Genomic DNA, 18,882 nt, shown 5'->3' on the forward strand with positions numbered 1-18,882 from the left:
CTCTTGATAAAAGATAATTAATGCCAAAAGCCAATTTTTGCGACGCTAGACAAGGAAAACATCGACTTGCTTTGTGCACATACACAAAGTGTCACTATACTAATCACATGTAAATGCTTATTAGAATGACCAGTTAATATTGTCAGCATATGAATTTGTTCTTATCTTGGCCCATATCTTCTGAGGTGTTTAAACAGATTTAATTTGTGCAGGCACATGGCTAACTCTCTAAGGCTGGGTCTGGTATTGCTTCCAGATGAAGGTAAATAGGCCTTGCTTCTTTTCCATATTCATGGCTCTTTGACAGCCCTACCATGTGTGTCCTACAGGTAGCCCATAGGCCATACACACTACACACCCCAGCAGATCCATGAATGCACCAAATTCCAACTTACTTAAAGCATGATGAACGCTTTCATTTTTCCATTTTTTTTTTCTGATAACTTGATTGTTCAACTCTTCACTATGAATTTGGTAAATGACAGTTCTATGTGGCAATGTCAAGAGCTGATGCATGCGTCTTGCTGTCACGTATATGTGGCATGTCTACCTGGAGAAGTCAGATAATACATGTATGTTTGTGTCGTGACAGGGTAGAAAATTGCTCATGGATTCGTTAAATCATTTCTTTCTCAGTTCCATAGCTGAGAAAACTAAAGCCTGGATAGATGAACGCATTTCACATTTCTTACAATCTGTGGGACACCAAAGCCTAGGACAGCAGTAGAGTTCGCTTCTAAGCAATGTTAATGATTGCTGCTTTCATAGTGGTCTCTGAAAGCGACTTGCCTACTTTAGATGAAAAAATAGGGGAAAAAAAGCGTGGATTTGCTTCAAAGCAGCTCTTAAACTTCAATTAGAGGGCGACATGGGATAGCTTTATAAAATATTTTATTTACAGTAGAGTTTTACAAAAATAAAATTAATACAAACCCATTTCACAATATAAGTTACACAGCTGTCTCTCCCACACGGAACACTGGCTGCTAACACGCAGGCTACATTTATGTTTGTTAATAAGTCACTTTGTGGTATAAATATGTCCTTCTCGCCCACCCTCTTGTCACAGGGTATGCCATAAGGAATGAGCAGTGGGCGACAGAGCTTGTTTTGTTATTCTTCCAGCATAAAAATGTCTCTGGCCAAAACAAAATTAACCAAAGAAAAGGAACACAATTGTCCTTCTGTTCAGAGTCCAGTCCTGCTCAGTGATCTGAGGATATCTCTGACAGAGGCAGACATTAATCTGAAGGCACCACAGGCAGAAGGCTTAGTAACAATGCCCCCAAGCCTTCTCCTTCAACGGTTTATTCAGGATTTTGCCAAGATAAATAAAGATAATCTCAAGTCTCTCCTTCATTAGTCTCAAGTGTTCTTAATACACACTGGAGCTTTTAGGCTTTCCCGAGCAGCCTACATTTAAAGTGTGAGTCTCCTTTGGCTTCAAGCAGAGTTTCACAACACTTAGAAAACGTACTGAGCTCCTCCGTGTGGCTGGATTTCAGTAACTCCCCACCCGACGACGTTTCCCCTGATGTGGCAAGACTCAGCTCCTCCACTCTCCCGTATCTCCTCCTCACTGAGAACACGATCCCAGATATTGAAGCCTGTGATTCTTCCAGAAAATGCTAATGTTTCATCAAAGCCCCCACCTACACAGCAACCATTCTTTTCCTGGCCAATCTGTAGGAGTCCACTCTCAGGGACAGGGTGACTCGTGGCCATCTCCTCAGTAGTGGCCACTAGCTCCCCATTTACCCATAAGGACATGCTCCCCTGCTCTGAACTCCAGGTGCCACAGAGGTGGGTCCACCTCCCCAGGGAAACCACAGTGTCTGCAGCCAGCTTATTCTCTTTTCCACCCACCACAAACACTAGGGACTGGGAGCTGAGGTACAACTGGATCTCGTAGGGGTTCCACTTTGTGCCATACGAAAACAGGATGGTTTTGTTTAATACATCCGTGGCTTTGACCCAGATGCAAGCGCTAAAAGATTCAAGCTTCATTGGTCTCACAGGGTGCACGCTTCCAAAAATCTTCTTGGACCGCATTGGGAATAAAATTGCTGTTTCACAACCTGGAGTAGCAAGAAAGAACACGAGAAAAAAAGTTTTGATTCATTCGGTTATTTTGGTATTCAGTTATGCTAACCTAAGCATATTAGCTATACTATATAACTATATACAGTAGTGTGTTATGACTTGCGGGGCCTCCAGTTTGATCTCTGCAGAGCACGGAGGATAAAAGTGAGGAAGAGTTACTTGACTTTTTCAGTGAAACAACCCAATAAACGAGTTTGCAAACAGAAGGGAAGCGCCAACTCAACCCACAAATATCAAAAACCATGGCGAATAACCATTCCCTTCCAATCCGCTTCTCAGTTTTACTGGTTTTTATGAAAATGTCGAATCACAATGAGTTAGCTTCGGAAGATTTTATTCTCTACGAGGATTTAAAATCCACCCCCATTTCCTTCTTATTTTTGCTGTGATCCTACAACAATAAACCTATGAAACTTAAAGGACATAGCTCATTCTAGGCAGTCGTCATTAGCATGTATTTTAGAGTAGCAATGTCACCAGGGAATACATTTTTATGTATCACATGATCTTGGATATTGGTAGCTTTGCAGAGTTTATAGAAAACTGCTCTGCTCTTTCACTACTATTATTACTGGCTTTTTCAAATAAGACTTTAAGTGGCTTTAGCTGACCTCAAGGGGGAGGGGCAGATAGCTAGCAATAATTTCGAACTTCTGCTTCTCCTGTCTCCTTCTCCGAGGGACTGAATTCATTGGTGCACATCACCAGGGCCGACTTGCAAAGCACCCTTGACCAGAAGCACAGCATACAAGGATGGCAAATGTTTATCAAGTGCTCGTTGTGTCTCAGACGGTGTTCTAATCAATGTCTTCATCATTTTAATGCATCCTCCTACTTGCTCTTAAAGTTCCTCTATTCCCACTTCATAGGGATACAACTGAGGCAAGAAGTAACTTACCTATGTTTCTAGAGCTGATACATTCGTAAACTCTGGTTTTAGTTTGGCTAATCTGTTTACAGACGCCAACACATTCTATTGTCTGTTACTAGAAGCCCTGGATTCCGAGTAATTAACTGCTAGCGGATATGATGCAGCCTTTTAGAAGCCTATAATATCACCAGGCTTTAGTGCTGTCTATATTTAAAGTATGTAGGGCAGAGCTCTCTTCTTCAAGTCTGTAAGTTACATGTAAACAGATTTGCTTTAAAACTTAGTTACACCACTATAGAAAACCCTTTAAAAGGAGGAATTCTTCCAAAAGACTTTGTTACAGATTGTGTTTCTGCTGAGAACATCCAGAAGACAGGGACATTTGGACATAGGATGAGGACACATCTTTCTCACCTCTGCTGATCTCAAGGCCATATGGGCAGCTAAGTTGTGGAAGTAAAGACCTAGAAAGGCTAAAGCCTTGACCAGATGGGCTCTGCTTCATGTTACATCTGAAAACACTACAGTGGGCTGGATTTTCATGCTATAATAACCCAAAGGACATGGTGTGAGATGGCAAGTCAACCCCTCAAGCACTTAAACACTAACTGCTGAATCAACAGAACTTGTGGGCATTCAACATCCTGTAAAGTGCAGCAAATTCCTACAAGTGGCTCTGAGCTAGACTCTGTCCAGAAAACACCAGACAAACATAGACCATATCTTTTAGTAATAGTCAAAGAAACTTTTGAAATGTAGGAAAATTGCAGAAGAGCAAAAAACAATAGCAATGCCCCTAATTAATAGCATCAGATGAACATGCTAAGCATCCATGGGAAAGAATTTTAAAGGAGGCATTTCCAAGGTGGAATTATTGCTCTCGCTGCAACAATGAAATCAAATAATGATTGTGGAAACCAAAGATTTGTGTGCATTTGAAATCCCCTGGCCTCTGTAAGTTTAAGAAAAGTACTGTTCAAGAAGGCACCCGCTACAATCTAATTATCTGCCTTCCTGTTTAAATAAGGTCAGGAAGTGAGGGTTGCATTCCAGGGCTACCCATGACTATGTCTGGGAGACCCAGCATCCCTGTAGGCTGAGGCAGCTACTTGGGTTCATGCTGCAGAGTCGTATGTAGGCAGATTTTGTGGAATTCTTTTTATGAAACAGTGATTGAGCCTCCTGGGACCCCTTTGAAATGTCAGAAACTCTCTCATGAAATGGCTTTTAGCTAATAAGACTTTGTAATTATATTATCAAAGACCAAGCGAAATGAAAACCAGGTTCTTAGGAGGCAGACCACAGCATGATTAGGAACCCTCTGAGAGCAAAGTTGGCAGGACAGCAAGGGAGGGAAAATCAAAGCCCACGTGTGAAAGTGTTATTGGGTATAATAGACATCAACAGTTTAGAATTGGGAAGTGTATATACACCCCTCTTCTGGCATAGGTGAAGATACAAATTAGAGGAATTCTTTCTGGTGTGTGTGCAGGGGGATACTTTGTACGTGCCTTTACCCAGTTTGCAAAACAAACAGCCATGTGTTTAAAATTGTCGAAGAATTACCACATTCAAGGTTTACTTCAGATTTGACTTTATGTGTTTTCTCCGAAGACCTACTTGGGTTTAAGGCCATAAGCCTCCATACTGACAAACAGTCCTCAAATATTTGGGAAGGTTCTGCAGAGGAATGGGCGGTGCCCCAGATTGTCCTTCCTCCTACCTCGGTCAATAAGCTTCGTTTCCTTGGAAATACGGGGTAGGTTGGCATTGTTTCTGAGAAGCCCAAGGGATATTTTTCTACCTAAGACACTAATTTCTAGAATAAGCCACCATACATCACTACCTCCTCAGAAATTTGACTTAAGAAGCCAAATTCTTATTCTATTCTTGTTCTGTTTCTTTAATTGTAAAAGTGTGACGTTGGGGGCCCTACACAATTGGGGATTTTATGGAGTGTGGGCTTTGACAAGTTGCATAGTCTGTACAGCCGGGTTCTTGTGTGGTCCTGGGGTCTAGATGGAGTGGTCGTATACATCCCTAATTCCTGTTCCTGACTTTACAGGACTCATTCCAAAGCCCACATCCCTTGACCTTCACTGTGCAACTAACTGGGCTGAGGAAACCCTGGCGGAATTCTGCTGACTCTGCATGTGACCCAATTAGGCTTAAGTCAGCTCAGATGAAGCCTAGGGGGAGGAGTCGGTATAGAGAGGCTGGGAAAGTCGCTGAAGTAAGCCCTGGCCCTGAAATAGTGTGGGAAATCAGAGCTCGCCTAAAGAGAGCGACCGGATAAAATTAGAAGACGTGGAAATCCCTAACGGAGGGACTCGGGGCAGCAAGTAGGGCCACAGTTAAACACCTGCCAGTGGAGCTCCTTTAATATCTGGTTGGATCCGGCATCAGGGACCTCTGACGTCTACTTCCAGATTGACGGTTAAATCCCCGCTTTCTTTTGTTTCCTCAGGCTGAGAAACATTTTTCAGAGGCACTGTGTCTGTCTTGTGTGGTGTGTCTGAGTTCTGTGAGCGTGCATATGGAAAATTCCGGAGCTCCGAGTTTGAGGGTCCCCACTAAAGCGTGCCTGATGTGATTAAGTGCCGCGGACTCTAGGGACAAAGCCGATGGTGGGTTCTGTGCCCGGCGCTTACCTGCTGGCAGCCAGCGGCGGGCGACCCAGCTCTGCACGGCGCTCAGGTCGGCACGCGTCCGCTGCAGTTCCTCCAGCACTGCGCCCAGGCCAGGCACTGCCGCTTGGGGCCGCCGTGCCTCCGCATCCTCCAGGCGTGCCAGCCTGCGGCTCGCATCGCGGCTCTCCTGCAGCAGCGGCTCCAAGGCCCGGGCCAGCCTGGCGTCCGCAGGGCCCCCGGCAGCACATGGCCTCGCCATGCCGCCCGCCAGCCGGCCCAGGTCCGCCCGCAGCCGCTGCAATTCGCCTCGGAGGACGTCGTCGGTGGCCTGCAGCAGCATGCCCTCCCGCATCTGCGAGTTCTCCAGCATGATGAACAGTTTGTCCCACTCCGAGTGCTCTTGGCGGCAGTCGCATGGCGTGGCTAGAGCGCGGGACACACACGTTATCAGCCTGCCCCAGCCGGTGGGTTGCACCCTCAATCACCCCAAGTTTCAGCTTGTCCCCAGCAAACCTCCTCTTTCTGAAAACAGCGAGCGAGCATGTTAACTCAAAAATGACACAGCAACCATTTTTTTTTTAAATGGGACAAGTTTAACCTAACTCTGGGGAATTGCCATTCATGTAGCTACAAACAGTTAAAGAACAGTGATTTCATATGCTCTAATTCATTATATAAGTTGCAAAAATAATTAAAAACCTCTGGCTTTTCTCAGGTATTCCTCACTTTTACAAAACAAAGTGCGATTTTAACTTGTTTCATTGGCTACTAAGTATATGTCTGTCACTTTAGCTCCCCCCCCCCGCCGCCGCCGCCCCAAATGCGAGTTGTGTAGTTGGGGTGAGTTGAGAAAGTTTAAATGAACTTACGGTCCTCGGTGGGATGAAGCCCATTGTCTATTTCGTTGTCCAGATTCACGTACATGAGCTCATAGTCGTCAGAGGTCTCAGCCAAAACTGCAGACCAGAAAGCACAAAGCAGAATCGCAGGGAGATGCATTGCGGGAGAGATGGAGTTCGCTATGCAGCTGCCTTAGGGGAGGAAGCCAGGCTCTTCAGTGAGCCGAATTTGAGCCCGGGAGAGATAGAGGGAGGCTGGAGAGAAAGCCCTTAATAAAGGCTCCAAAGCCTGAACCGGGATGCATGAGTAATGCCGGTGGCACAGCGCGAGGGAGTTCCCCTGGATTTGGGGGAGGGGGTTGGGTGGGAGGGCAAGGGAGCCGAAGAAGAGATTGCACAATGTTAAACCACAAAGGTCCACGCTGAAGGCTGATTAATTAGGGGAGGGGGGAGGGAAGCAGGACTTCGCTTGGTCCCCATGAAATTTAGCTGCTGTAACCTGAATTGATAGCACTGTGGGGGGAGGGGAACCCAGAGGTGCGAGGTGGAATGTTCATTTTGGCACTTTGTGTGAGCTTTGATTGTTCCCTCACCCCTTAAGTTAGAGAAAACTCTTTTCACTTTACTTTTGGACACTTTCTCAAGTCCGAGGTATTGGAAATGATTCTGTGACTTCACGATAATCCGACACATGAAGAACTTCTGTGACTCTAGGCGTCAAATCCATCCTGGCTCCCTTGTCTTTACTCCTCTGGAGTTGCAACTAACAAACACGTACAACTAAGTAAACCTCTGGAAAAAAACAGGTAACTGGGAGCTGGCTTCACGAGTTTGGGTGTTCTATGATACATATATATTCATTCTAACATAGGGTGGAAATGTCCAAAAAAACCCAGAGGCAAAGATCCTGTTTTAAATTTAAATTAGGGACGACTGGTGTGTGTGTGTGTGTGTGTGTGTGAGAGAGAGAGAGAGAGAGAGAGAGAGAGAGAGAGAGAGAGAGAGAGAGAGAACTGGAAGTTCTACCTGTGCTAAATACCTAGATACGCGTTGATGTCATAAGAGAGTTCGAGACCAGCCTGGTCTACAAGAGCTAGTTCCAGGACAGGCTCCAAAACCACAGAGAAACCCTGTCTCGGAAAAAAAAAAAAAAAGAATAATGATTTAAAACTTAAAGTATTCAGATGACTCTAAATAAAAGCAACAATGTGCAGTGGCCAAAGATCTAGAAGGAATAAAGCCCAGAGGGTCAGCTCCTGAGCTGATATCACTCCACAGTCCCATGGTGGGGTGGTTATCAGTCACAGCCATCCAAACCAACCAACCATGAGGGTGAGAGGACCCTCAAGTCAGGCCTCTCAGACGACCACCTTTTGGATTTCCGTGGGTAAACTCCTCTTTCTGCCCCTTGCTTGGCTTTCCCTGACTGAGTACTGCAAGACCCCTAAGAGTTTGTAAAAAGAGGCTTGCCCTCCCACATCTGGAATGCACATGCATATACCAACCACCACCGTAAAAATGAATTCACAACTAAACATATCTAGACATCCAAGGGAATAGTACATCATCAATAAGAATCAACAAAAAGTCAAAAGGCATTAAGTCCCTGCTCGAGGGCGTCACTTATTTGAAGTAGCAGCTAAAAACAAGTTATGTTTGAACCATCCTTAAAGCCTACGAGAAAGAAATGACAATATGAGACAATAAAATATTGTTTAAAGGGCAGTGTAGAAAGCTCAGTCAGTAAAGTGCTTCTCTCTTAAGGATGTGGACCTAAATTTGTTTTCCAGAAAAGCCTGGTGTCGTGATGCAGACAGAGTCCTAAGCCAGTGCCAGGGAGAGGGTGCCTGGGACTTCCTGGCCAGACAGCTAAAGTCTACTGGGCAAGTTAAGGCCAATGAGAGATCCTGGCTCCAAAATCAGTGTGGAACAGCTGGATAAAAATGCTTACCTTACCTGTCAAAGGACCAGGCTTCAGTTCCCAGGACCCCCACATCAGTCAGCTCACAACCATCTGTTCCAGTTCCAGGAGGCCCGATGTCCTTTGACCTCCTCAAGTACATGTAATACACATAAACTTATGCTGACTCACATAAAGACATAAAAATAGGTGAATCTTTAAAAAAATGTATTGGATGACTGTGATTATACAAGAGGTTGACTTTCAAGGTGTCTACACACAAACATGTACCTACAGAAATATACATTCACAGGAAGGTACACACTCAAAAGGCAGTTGAGGGAAAAGTTATTTTAAAGAACTATTAGTGATTCCCATAATTCTTAAAAGGTGAATTAAAATTCTTTATAAAGATCAGGCAGGAATGGGTAAAATGGCAATTTAGGCAAAGGTAAAGAAAATGAATTTAAAAGACAGAGAAAGGGGGCTGGAGAAATGGCTCAGTGGTTAAGAGCACTGTCTGCTCTTCCAGAGGTCCTGAGTTCAATTCCCAGCAACCACATGGTGGCTCCAAACCATCTGTAATGAGATCTGGCGCCCTCCTCTGGCGTGTGGGTATACATGGAGCCAGAAAGTTGTATACATAATAAATAAATGTTAAAAAAAAAAAAAAAAAAAGGACAGAGAAAGGTCTTAGTAAAAACAAAAACTGGAAATGGCTTAACCGCAGGACAAGAAATGTCCTGCTGCAAAACTGTGTGTATGTGTGTCACAAGCAATTAAGAAAACGAGACTGGAAACAAAACCTGAGATGTAATCTCACACTCCATCAAATCAGCAAAAGGCAAGGAGAGCCGTGAAGGCCCAGCACAGCAAGGATGTGGATAGCAGATGCCTTCACGAGGCTCATGGGAGTGTAAGCTCTTACAAGCCTGGTACCAGGACCCCAGAAGATGTCCGTGTGCCCATCCTTGTAACCTGTAAACATGCGCTGTATCACTGCATTTCAGATGGAATGAAAGTCACTACAGAAAAAATAAAGAAACAACCCTAGATTATTTAGCTTGGCTCTGCAATAAAGGGGTTCCTAAAAGTCAGAGAGGATGTGCAAGTGAGATGGGCCACTGGGTAAAATCTCCTGCTGTGCTAGCCTGACGGCTTGGGTTCGGTCCTTGGAACACGAGGTGGAGGGATGGAATCAACTCTTGAAAGTTGTGCTCCAACCTCCAAGGACATGTCAAGGCACACATATCCGTGTCATCACCTGCACACATAGCATAAAGAAAATATTTTAAAAGATAGTGAAAGAGGGAGGCAGATGACAGAATCACATGAAGAAGGATGATGAGAGAAAGAAACCAGATCATAGAGTCACCATGTTTCTAGCTTTGAACAGGCTGGGAGGGTCCACAAGCAGGCAGGTACACACCAGATTCTAGAACGGTTCTCAACCTATGGGCCGTGACCCCTTTGGAGGGTCAAACAATCCTTTCACAGAAGTTACCTAAGACAATCAGAAAACACAGATATTTACATTATGATTCATAATGGTAGCAAAATTACAATTATGAAGTAACAATGAAAGTCAATTTTATGGTTGTGTGTTGTAGGAGGTTGCTTGTTTGTTTTTGGCTGCTCAGCCCCAAAATAATCATACAGAAAACTTATTATTTGCAGTACTGTTTGGTCAATAGTTTAAGTGTAGTTTTGGCTAACTCATATTTTAAGTTAACCCATTTCCATTAATCTGTGTATTGCCACGAGGCTGTGGCTTACCAGGGATAGTTTCGGCATTTGTCTCTGGTGGGGCTACATGGCTTCTTCCTGACTCTGCCTTCTTTCTCCCAGCCTTCAGTTTACTTTTCCCCACCTAGCAACATGAGGAACTGTATTAGGTTCTCAGCATTCAAATGGCAGGAAACCACTGCTCTAGAAAATAGAAGAACCAAAGAAATGGTTCTGGAGATCCTTCAAGGACCATTGCAGCCTTGCCCACACCTTCAGCACCGAGATAAACATGCCAGGCTTCGGAAAATGGAAGATAGCAAATCTGAGTAATTTCAGGCCTTTTCCTGATGATTTCTGGAGAAAATGATGTCTTTCAGCCACAGAGAAGTTAAATCAGTGCCCCTGGGGAGAAGAGCCAGTAGGAAGAATCAAGATACGAGGTCAATTTGAATGAAACCCAGCATAATGTTGTGCGGAGCAAAACGATTTGCCCTGGGTTCTGTAGATAAAGATAAGGAACCTATTCATGTAAAATTATAAAGCAGGCAGACAGCTGTAAGATTTTGGTGGATGCACACATGTAAATGAGCTATAAAAACATTCCCAACAATAAAAAGACTAACTTCAGGGTGATGGTTGCCTCCGAGGAGGAAAAGCAAGTGGTCAGAAAGCACTGTGGCACAAGGTAAAGTTTGGTGAAGCCGAGTGATGGGCACACCATTGCTCCTTTCATTCTTTATGCCTACCCGAGGGCTTGAAATACTTAGTATTAAAAAGAATATATAAACCTCTGAGTAAATATTTTTACAGGATTTCTACATCCAGATTTCTTTATCAGTTTCTAACTAAAAGGAAAATAAATTATTTTGCACTTACTTTTGTGTTTATTTCATTGAAACTGAAGTCAGTGAAAATGACGAATCTAGGGATTTCTCCTCCAAAGAACCCAGAACCTTTGTTGGAGACAGTGCTAAAAAGTCATGCAACAGTTTCTGTCCCAGATTCTAACTTTTCCCGCCAGCTGACCAGTGTGAATCCATCCACAGCTAAGTTCTATGACCTAAGGGGTTGTGCATCAATTACGTATTGAGTTAGGATTTCCTGCATTTAAAGAGAAGCTATATAAATATTAATAAACAGAAATAAAAAATAAATTGTTTGGTGTCAAAATAGTGATGGGGACAATTTATTTTTAAAACATTATTTTATTATTTAATGTATACAGATGTTTTGTCTGCAATCGCATGCCAGATGCCCGTGGAAGCCAGAAGAGGGTGTCAGGTCTTCTGTGACTGAAGTTATAAATGGCTGTGAGCTACCATGTGGGTGCTGGGATTCAAACCCCAGTCCTCTGCAAGGGCGGCCAGTCTCTTAAATGCTGAGCCATCTCTCTCTCCCAGGAAAAACTTCTTTATGTTTTAGTTTTTAGTTTCAATTTGAGATGAGGTCCAACCTTGTCTCGGACTCACTATATGGGCCAGAATGGGCTCAAACTTGTGGTCATCCCCCTGTCTCAGTCTCCCGAGTACTGAAGACATGCACCATCAAGCCTGGCCCTTACAAATTCTTTAAAAAGTTAAAAGCATTTCCAGAATCTTTTATTCTGTAGACAAGTTGCTAAGATATGTTTGAAACTACTCCTATGAGAAATCAATTCTCAATTTTTTATGCAAGTACATTTTTGTCCATTTTGACTGAACATAAATACTGATATTATAGAAACCCAAGGTCTCTTTCCTTAACGTTCATAATTAAATGTCTTTTGTGTGTTAGCGTATCCTCATCATGTACTAAAGATTTGTATATGTGTAGCTTCTGCTTGTTTGATTCTTTCTGTGTATATTTTCTGGGAATAAAGCTAACATAAGTAAACCATGAACTGGGGTGGGGTAAGTGTGGCCGTTCGGGGAATGCTTGCCTGGCATGCATAAGGTTCAACCCCAGCTCTACTGCCGCAACACAAATTATAAATAGAACCAAGAAAATGTTCTTCTAGAAACCAAATCCTCCGAGACACTTAAATAAGTGCTTGACAGCATTTTGAGAGGGGACTCCATAACAGAAAGTGATAAGCAGCTGTTTCCCACGTGTCATTGCAGCGAAGCCCCTACAGCTCATGAAATATTTTTTTCTTCGGGTTTTGCCATTTTGAATCCGGTTGTCACACACGCCTTTGAGGCAAATCACATGTGACAGACAAGCTGAGTGCAAATTCCCCTTGAAATGGTGCAGAAATTGAGGGTTTAAATTTGCATTGCTACCTTTTAAACTCTTCGTAAAAAAAAGTCAGGCGCAGTTTCCATATGTCCATTGTTCTGAACCAGGTCTCCCAGCCCTCAGGAATGTGAACGCATTCCTTTCTGCATTTTTTGGGTTCAGCCTCACTTAGGTTCGTGCTCCTAACACTGCTCACTTTTCATTTCAATAGCATCCAAGTGTTACTTCTCACCGGGAATTTTTTATCGGAACTGTCTCCTTGGGGTGTGGTCTGGTTGCTGTCAAGCGTGCCTGTATTCCCCACGGAGCATTACTCAGGGAAAAGATTTAGCTAGTAATGCCGGTCATATCGTAAAATACTCCCTTGTGAAATCAATCGGAATTGTGCTTTAGTGACTAATTTTTCACAGAATAAGCCAATCTGTTAATTTTAATAGAACATTTGGCTGTTGACCCTACGGCTTAAGTGCCCAGATTATTACATTGACAATGATGTTATTTCTATGACTCTGAGGTTGATAAGGTCGCTGTTGCCTTTCTTGTTCCCTCCACAGGAAATGCCATGCTGTTGAGGGTATTACCTGCTGTGTATGAAATGCAACCTCAACCAATCAACAGACACCTGGCAGAACTCCTGGCCTTGATGTCTCAATTGGAGCAGACAGAACAGTACCATCTACTCCGGCTTTTGCACGCAGCAGCAAAGAAGAGAGACATGGAGGTAGAAAGTACATTGTGTCTGCTTGATATACACTGTGTATGCTCCGCACTGTGTGATGGCCCACACAGCCAGAGAGACTTCTGGATAATCTGAGCAGGATTAACATGCTTAAGGCTTCTTGCCCATACATATATATGCAAAAGCATCTGTCTGTTTTTAATACGTTTGTACAAGAAGTGTGTGTGTTGGGGGGGGGGTGATGTTGGTTCACACCACCATGAAGATTATCATCTGTCCTAGGGACTCAGAAAAGCCAAGGGCACAGTTCTAATTTGTATTTTAAAAATGCTTGAAACTGGAGGGCAGATGGTCTAAGCTGGCAAATACCAATACTCCAGCACAAGAGATCACATAGGATGTGTGAATTCTCTTTTCCCTCCCCTCTTCCTTTTGTCTAAGTCCTCAAAAGGGTGACTGGTGCATGTCCGTAGTGAAAGGGAAATCTCCTTCACCCAGTCTACCCATTCAAATGTTATTCTCACCCAAAAATATATTTACAGACACCCTGAAATGTTTACCAAGCATCTGGGCACCTTGCGATCCAATCAAATGGATGCAAAATTGACCATCACAGTTACACTGATAAAAAGCAACCAGCAGGAATCTACAGCCATTGCAGGGCAACTTCAGTGCAATCTCACTGTGTGCACACAGTTCTCAGAATCTATATTCTCACAAGCAGGGCCAAGAGAAAGTTGTGCACATGAGTTGACTCATGAGTAAATGTGCCCAGCATGGGAGCCAAAGGTCACTCTCTGGATAGCAAATCAGCTGTCATTCTTTATAGCCAAGTAACATACTGAAGTATAGGATGCTTGTAATTAGCAAACCACAGTGGTTTCAGTGCTGAAAGGAATTTATAGGCAATGTGATAGAAAATAAATAAACAGCAACAACAAAAAAACTTACATGGAGCTTGGTCTCAGAGACCAAATATGAGAATGAAATAATATCCCTCTCTCCTTCCATTTCTCAGATAGAAATCAGCTGCTGTGAGGGAAGGGAGCTGATGGAGAGGGTTATGGATTCTTCCTTGGGAGAGATGGTACAGTGAAGTCCTCTCATGGGAGTAGCATCCAGGCTGGAGCCTTAAAAATACATAGTCTGTGCTGTGGGGAACAGAGGGACAATGGGGCCCTAGGAAAAGAAGCAGGGTTAGTAGTTACTAAACACTAAGTATAGCCTTCATGTGATGCCCCAGGACAGAGACCAGTTGTACGCTCGTAGATCTCTGTTCTTTAGATCAGGCACAGACCATAGGCTGTTACCACAGGGATCACAAACTAAAGAACAAGGTCAGAGGCTTGGCAGAGGACTGGGAGCTGTCTAATGCCTGTGTGTGGCTTCACTTTTGTCCTTGGGATAATACTAACAACAGTATGTTATTACTATAAATAACTTATTATTATTGTTATAACTTATTGATTATTATTTATTGCTAGTTTCTCTCTTCTAGTTTATTCTAAACTCTTTAAAGACCATAGGGCATGTTGACATATTCACAATTAGTCCCTGACTTCATGCTGGGCAGTTGTAGGGGTTCAATAGGAACTGAAGAGATAGCTCAGCAGGTAAAGGGCTTGTTGAATAAGCATGAGGACCTGAGTTCAATCCCCAGCATCTATAGGAAAGCCAGGTATAGCACTACATGCTTGCAATACCTGCACTGAGAAGGCAGAGACCAAAAAGCCCTCTTTCTCAGAATCAATCCCTTACCCCCAGTTCCTGCTCCCTCTCTCCTCTAAAGCACCCTGAGATAGAAGAGCTTTCCTGCTCTGATACCACCATGCTTAACGTTGGTCAGAACCAACAGAGGATGCCAAGGCTGGCTTAGCACTTGGTATACACTAGTGCTTTCATGGTTATTTCTACACGGAGGAGTTAAAGCAAGTCCCTAAGTTTGCAAACAGCTTCATCATTTAAATGGTCCTTTTCACATAGAGTGTCTCACTTGCTCCTATAAATCACTCTATAATGTGTTAATTTTCCTCCATCTTACTTTGATCCAAACAGATGCTCTGGGGAGTTAACTTGCTTGAGATCACCCACCTACTGGTGCACAAGAAAGGTCCAGGGTTTTGAAGCCAGGCTGTCTGAGTTGTACCTCCTTCTTCTCTTGGCCTGAGTGACTTCCCCTGGAGAAGGGTGCAGAGGAGCATGGTTTCCTCACTACCGGTCAGAGTGGACAAAGGGTGCAAAGAGTGGATGAGCTCATTCACACACCAAGAGCCACTGGCTGGGTGGTTTGCAGACGCTCCCTTATTTCATCCCACACGGAGTGGATTTTTATAGTTTATAGACGGAAAACCAAAATTTTCATCATTCACCGTGATGTGGAGTGGCTTGGTAAGGTGACTTTTTACACGGGCTTCATCCCGATCAGCCCCTCCAGCCTTCATCGCCACAAGCTCCCATCTCCCTCTCTAAGTCACAGTCAAACTGCCCTCCCTGAAGTCGCCACACACAGACACTCACATGGTTCCAAAGCTTCACTGATAAGACCAAGCTGTGATGTAAGTCTAATATGCTTCCATCCATGAAATGTTTTGATACTAAATATATAGAGAAAATAAAAAGAAAATTGAGTCTAGAGGCCCATGACTCCTGAGGCAGATGGGGTTCCAAAGGATTCAGCAGAATATATGGCAAGGGATAGAAGTGAATTCATTGAGAAACAAGCTCTAGATGAGGCCACAGGTTCTGAGTGTGGACCCTAGAATGAGGAGTCCTAGGCCTGGGAGGCACTTAGAGTGACTGAGTGGCCTTCACTGTCCCCAGATTTTAACCGCTAGATGAGGTTGTGAGAGGGAACTGCCCAGCCCAGCTGCTCCCACTCCTGTTCATCACGTGAAAGCGGCCCCTCTACCTGCCCCTTCATTATTTTCTTTGGTTCCCTTAGAAACGACACTGCAGTAGACAGGGACAAACAGAATGCCCACTTCACCTCCTCTCATATGTCCGCTCCTTAGACAGTGTCCAGGAGCCATGATCCTGGAGAGAGGGTTTTCAGAGATGCCTAGAAAGAACCAGCAACCAGAAATGCAGACTGCATTTCAACTCAGTTCTGATCCATTTGCTTCCAGACGAAATAAGCAGGTGAACATGGAAAGGTGTGATTTTGCATTTCAAGCTTGTCATGTGTTACCTGGAGGTCATCATGGTTTGGGTCCAAGATGTCCCCCACATGCACCTATGCTGGAACTCTTGTTTCCTGGCTGGTGGCACAGTTTCAGAATGTGGCAGATATAGACCACTAAGGACAGACTTCTGGGGGGCTCCATCTGCTTCATGGTCTTCTATGATGTGAGAACCCCCAACAGGGATCGAGCCCCCCAAGCCATGCTTTCCACACCATGATATTCTGAAAGCCTTGAAACCATGAGCTAAAACATATCCTTCCTGGCTCAAGCTGCTTCTTTTGGTTTTCTCGTTGAAGAAGCATAGCTGAAACAACATTTATTAGCAATATCCCTAATCAGTGCAGTCACCTGTGATGCTTCCTGGGTTTCTGTTTGATTGATTGCTTGAGCTTGTCCTGTTTGCTAAATGCTGAGGTTCTGATCACCTACACTTTGTGACCAGTGAGAACATGATTCTCAGGCCCATGAAAAACTGTTCCTCAGACCACGATATAGCTCAGGGATAAAGTGTTTCCCTTGTTAACCCCTCCCTCCCTGTAAAAGCAGCCCCTTTGGAGACTCTCATTCAAGTCCATATAGAGGCAGACAATTTCTCTACACAAAGCTGATAGTCCATGAGGTCTCAGCATCCACACATCTGTAGGCTCTAAGATACAGATGGATGGCTAGGCACATCTCTCCTTCTTCATTGACACTGGGCACCATTCTTAACAGGACACTATTCTTTGCAGAGAGAAAAGCAGTTCCTGGCTGGTGACTCATGGTCAGCGTCCCCAGGGGAACGTCAGGATCCATTTATAGGAAAAGTCTGTGCGGTCAGTTTCCAAAGTTGCCTTTATGAGAAGAAAGTCGGTGTTTTCCTGGCTGCCGTGGGACATCCAGCAGTCTAGCTAGCAAACAGAACATAATTTATTAATGTGTATGCATACATGTTATTAGCCCCAGGCATGGGCTTCTGGCCCCAGGCATGCGGAGATGAGTGACAGAGATTGCCAAGTGGAGCTCTCCCTCCTCAGTGTTCAGGCCCAGAGGAGCGGTCTGGTCCTGAAAGGAGAGTCATTTCCTGGGTTTCACACAACAGAGGAGAACATTCCTCTCCTCCTGCCAAATCTTACAGCACCTAACACATCATCATCGGCCAGACCAGTCGCCGGGCCCACAATGCTCAGGGGTCACTTTGCATAAATACTTGCAGTCATTTACAAAACATGAGAAGACGGGGCGGTGGGATATATATAGTCTATCCAGGGACAGTCTGCACAGCAGAACCTGTTTTCCAGAATCTCGGTGTGCAGGAAATAAGTAATAAACAAAAAGAATGACAAGCATTTCGGTAGATTCGTGGAAATTAATGAAGTCTTGATGCTAGTTAAGTTAACTAAAATAGAAATATTGCCCAGGGATGAATTTAAGTGGTAGTACACACACACACACACACACACACACACACTTTCCCTTCTATTTCACACACAGGTCCTGAAACGTCATTTACTACCATCCAAACAGGGCCTAATTTTCTCATGATCCTATTCTTGAGATACCTTGGCTTTGGGGATTTGGGAGAGGTAGCTATAGAATTTCAACTCCGCGATGAGGCCGACATTATGTACTTCTATGTGGGACACAAAGAGAAGAGCCAAAGAACCCCTGAGGCTGAGATTCTACCCTGGCTGTTTCCATTGCAGAGTTCTGTCCAAGCCCCCACCCCAAATTGCACTCTATTTTAACCCCATCCACCGCTAAGCCCAGCCCAGGGAACTAGGGCCTGGGAATTTTTCTGGATACCTTCAGCCTGCCCCCGATGTTTCTTCGGGAAGGGCTCATCTCAGCACAAGTTTCTCCAAGAGTATGAGGGACTATGGCCCTGCTGAGTCCTTTGCTGGCTTATCTTGCCAGAACATCATAATTTGGAAATCGAGAAAGAGAAATGGGGTTATTTACAGTTTGGGCTAGGAAAAAAAAAGAGGAAAAATTCTTACTTTTCTCCACCTTTCCTGTTGTCGTCAACAATTTATAGGGGGCAAAGTGGAACAAAAGCCAGAAAGTGCACGTAAGTGGATTTATCTGTGAGACAAGCTGTCAGAACTGTGAGGAATTTTCCTGAGGGGGATAGCCTCATGGAAACAGGGCTTCAAGCTATTCGTATTATTAACATATTTTCTGGAGAAATTTTAATTTTTAAGGGTCCTTGTGACACTGTTAAGTGACCTCATATTCCTGAGAAGTGGCTTAAATAAGCCAGAGATAGCCACAGGCAGAACAAAGCAAGGGCAGGAAGAAAAGAGAGAGGGGTGAGGTCATCTCTCCCTGCTTCCTCTGCACAGGCCACAGACTGCAGGTCGAAATCAAGCCTCGCAGGTTGTTATGAGGCTCGTTTATCAAGTAGGAGGGTTACAGAGTGCTGCTGCGTATTCGGATGTACGATGTGCAGGATCCTCTTGGTGTCCTAGTCTTGGGTAATCTGTCTGTAGGTTGGCATCAGGGAAATGTCAAAGCAGAGGCTTCCTCCTGTCGCCCACTGAAGCAGTTGGTACCAGGGAGCTTGGCCATGGAGAAAAGGCAGCAGAAACACCCTGAAGTGATCACCCTGCAAGGCCACAGCGTGGGCTTCCAGCCTTGGGCCCCGAGGGAGTCTTTGAAAGTGCCTAGGGGAAGCTTGCTGTCATCAGATTGGGGTTTTAGGAAAAGGTACCCTGCAGGCAGTGAAAAGACTAACCAGAAGGGACAGAAGAG

The 18,882-nt window shown here is 44.3% G+C and overlaps 2 protein-coding genes across 5 annotated transcripts in view; one reads left to right on the forward strand and one right to left on the reverse strand.

Annotated features, from left to right (window-relative positions):
* Veph1 (ventricular zone expressed PH domain containing 1) overlaps positions 1-18,882 on the forward strand; it is a 186,065-nt gene that overhangs the window by 55,594 nt on the left and 111,589 nt on the right. For all 4 annotated transcript variants that reach the window (XM_057757263.1, XM_057757261.1, XM_057757264.1 and 1 more), the window contains exon 5: positions 12,843-13,009. In XM_057757263.1, coding sequence (XP_057613246.1) covers positions 12,843-13,009 — 167 coding nt within the window. The remainder of the gene's footprint in view (positions 1-12,842; positions 13,010-18,882) is intronic.
* Ptx3 (pentraxin 3) lies at positions 897-6,757 on the reverse strand. Its single transcript, XM_057757265.1, has 3 exons — positions 6,474-6,757; positions 5,626-6,027; positions 897-2,078 (listed from the first exon to the last, which is right to left on the reverse strand). The coding sequence occupies exons 1-3, from the start codon at positions 6,601-6,603 to the stop codon at positions 1,465-1,467; spliced, it is 1,146 nt and encodes a 381-aa protein (XP_057613248.1). The 5' UTR covers positions 6,604-6,757; the 3' UTR covers positions 897-1,464.

Source organism: Chionomys nivalis, chromosome 24 (assembly GCF_950005125.1).
Source record: "Chionomys nivalis chromosome 24, mChiNiv1.1, whole genome shotgun sequence".
NCBI classification, from domain to species: Eukaryota; Metazoa; Chordata; class Mammalia; order Rodentia; family Cricetidae; genus Chionomys; species Chionomys nivalis.

Excerpts from the sequence above, each read along its gene's own strand:
- Ptx3 (XM_057757265.1), bottom strand. The coding sequence starts at position 6,603 with ATGCATCTCCCTGCGATTCTGCTTTGTGCTTTCTGGTCTGCAGTTTTG. Across the intron at positions 6,028-6,473 it reads GCTTCATCCCACCGAGGACC|CCACGCCATGCGACTGCCGC; the intron begins GTAAGTTCATTT and ends CCCGCGCTCTAG. Across the intron at positions 2,079-5,625 it reads CCGCCGCTGGCTGCCAGCAG|GTTGTGAAACAGCAATTTTA; the intron begins GTAAGCGCCGGG and ends TTGCTACTCCAG.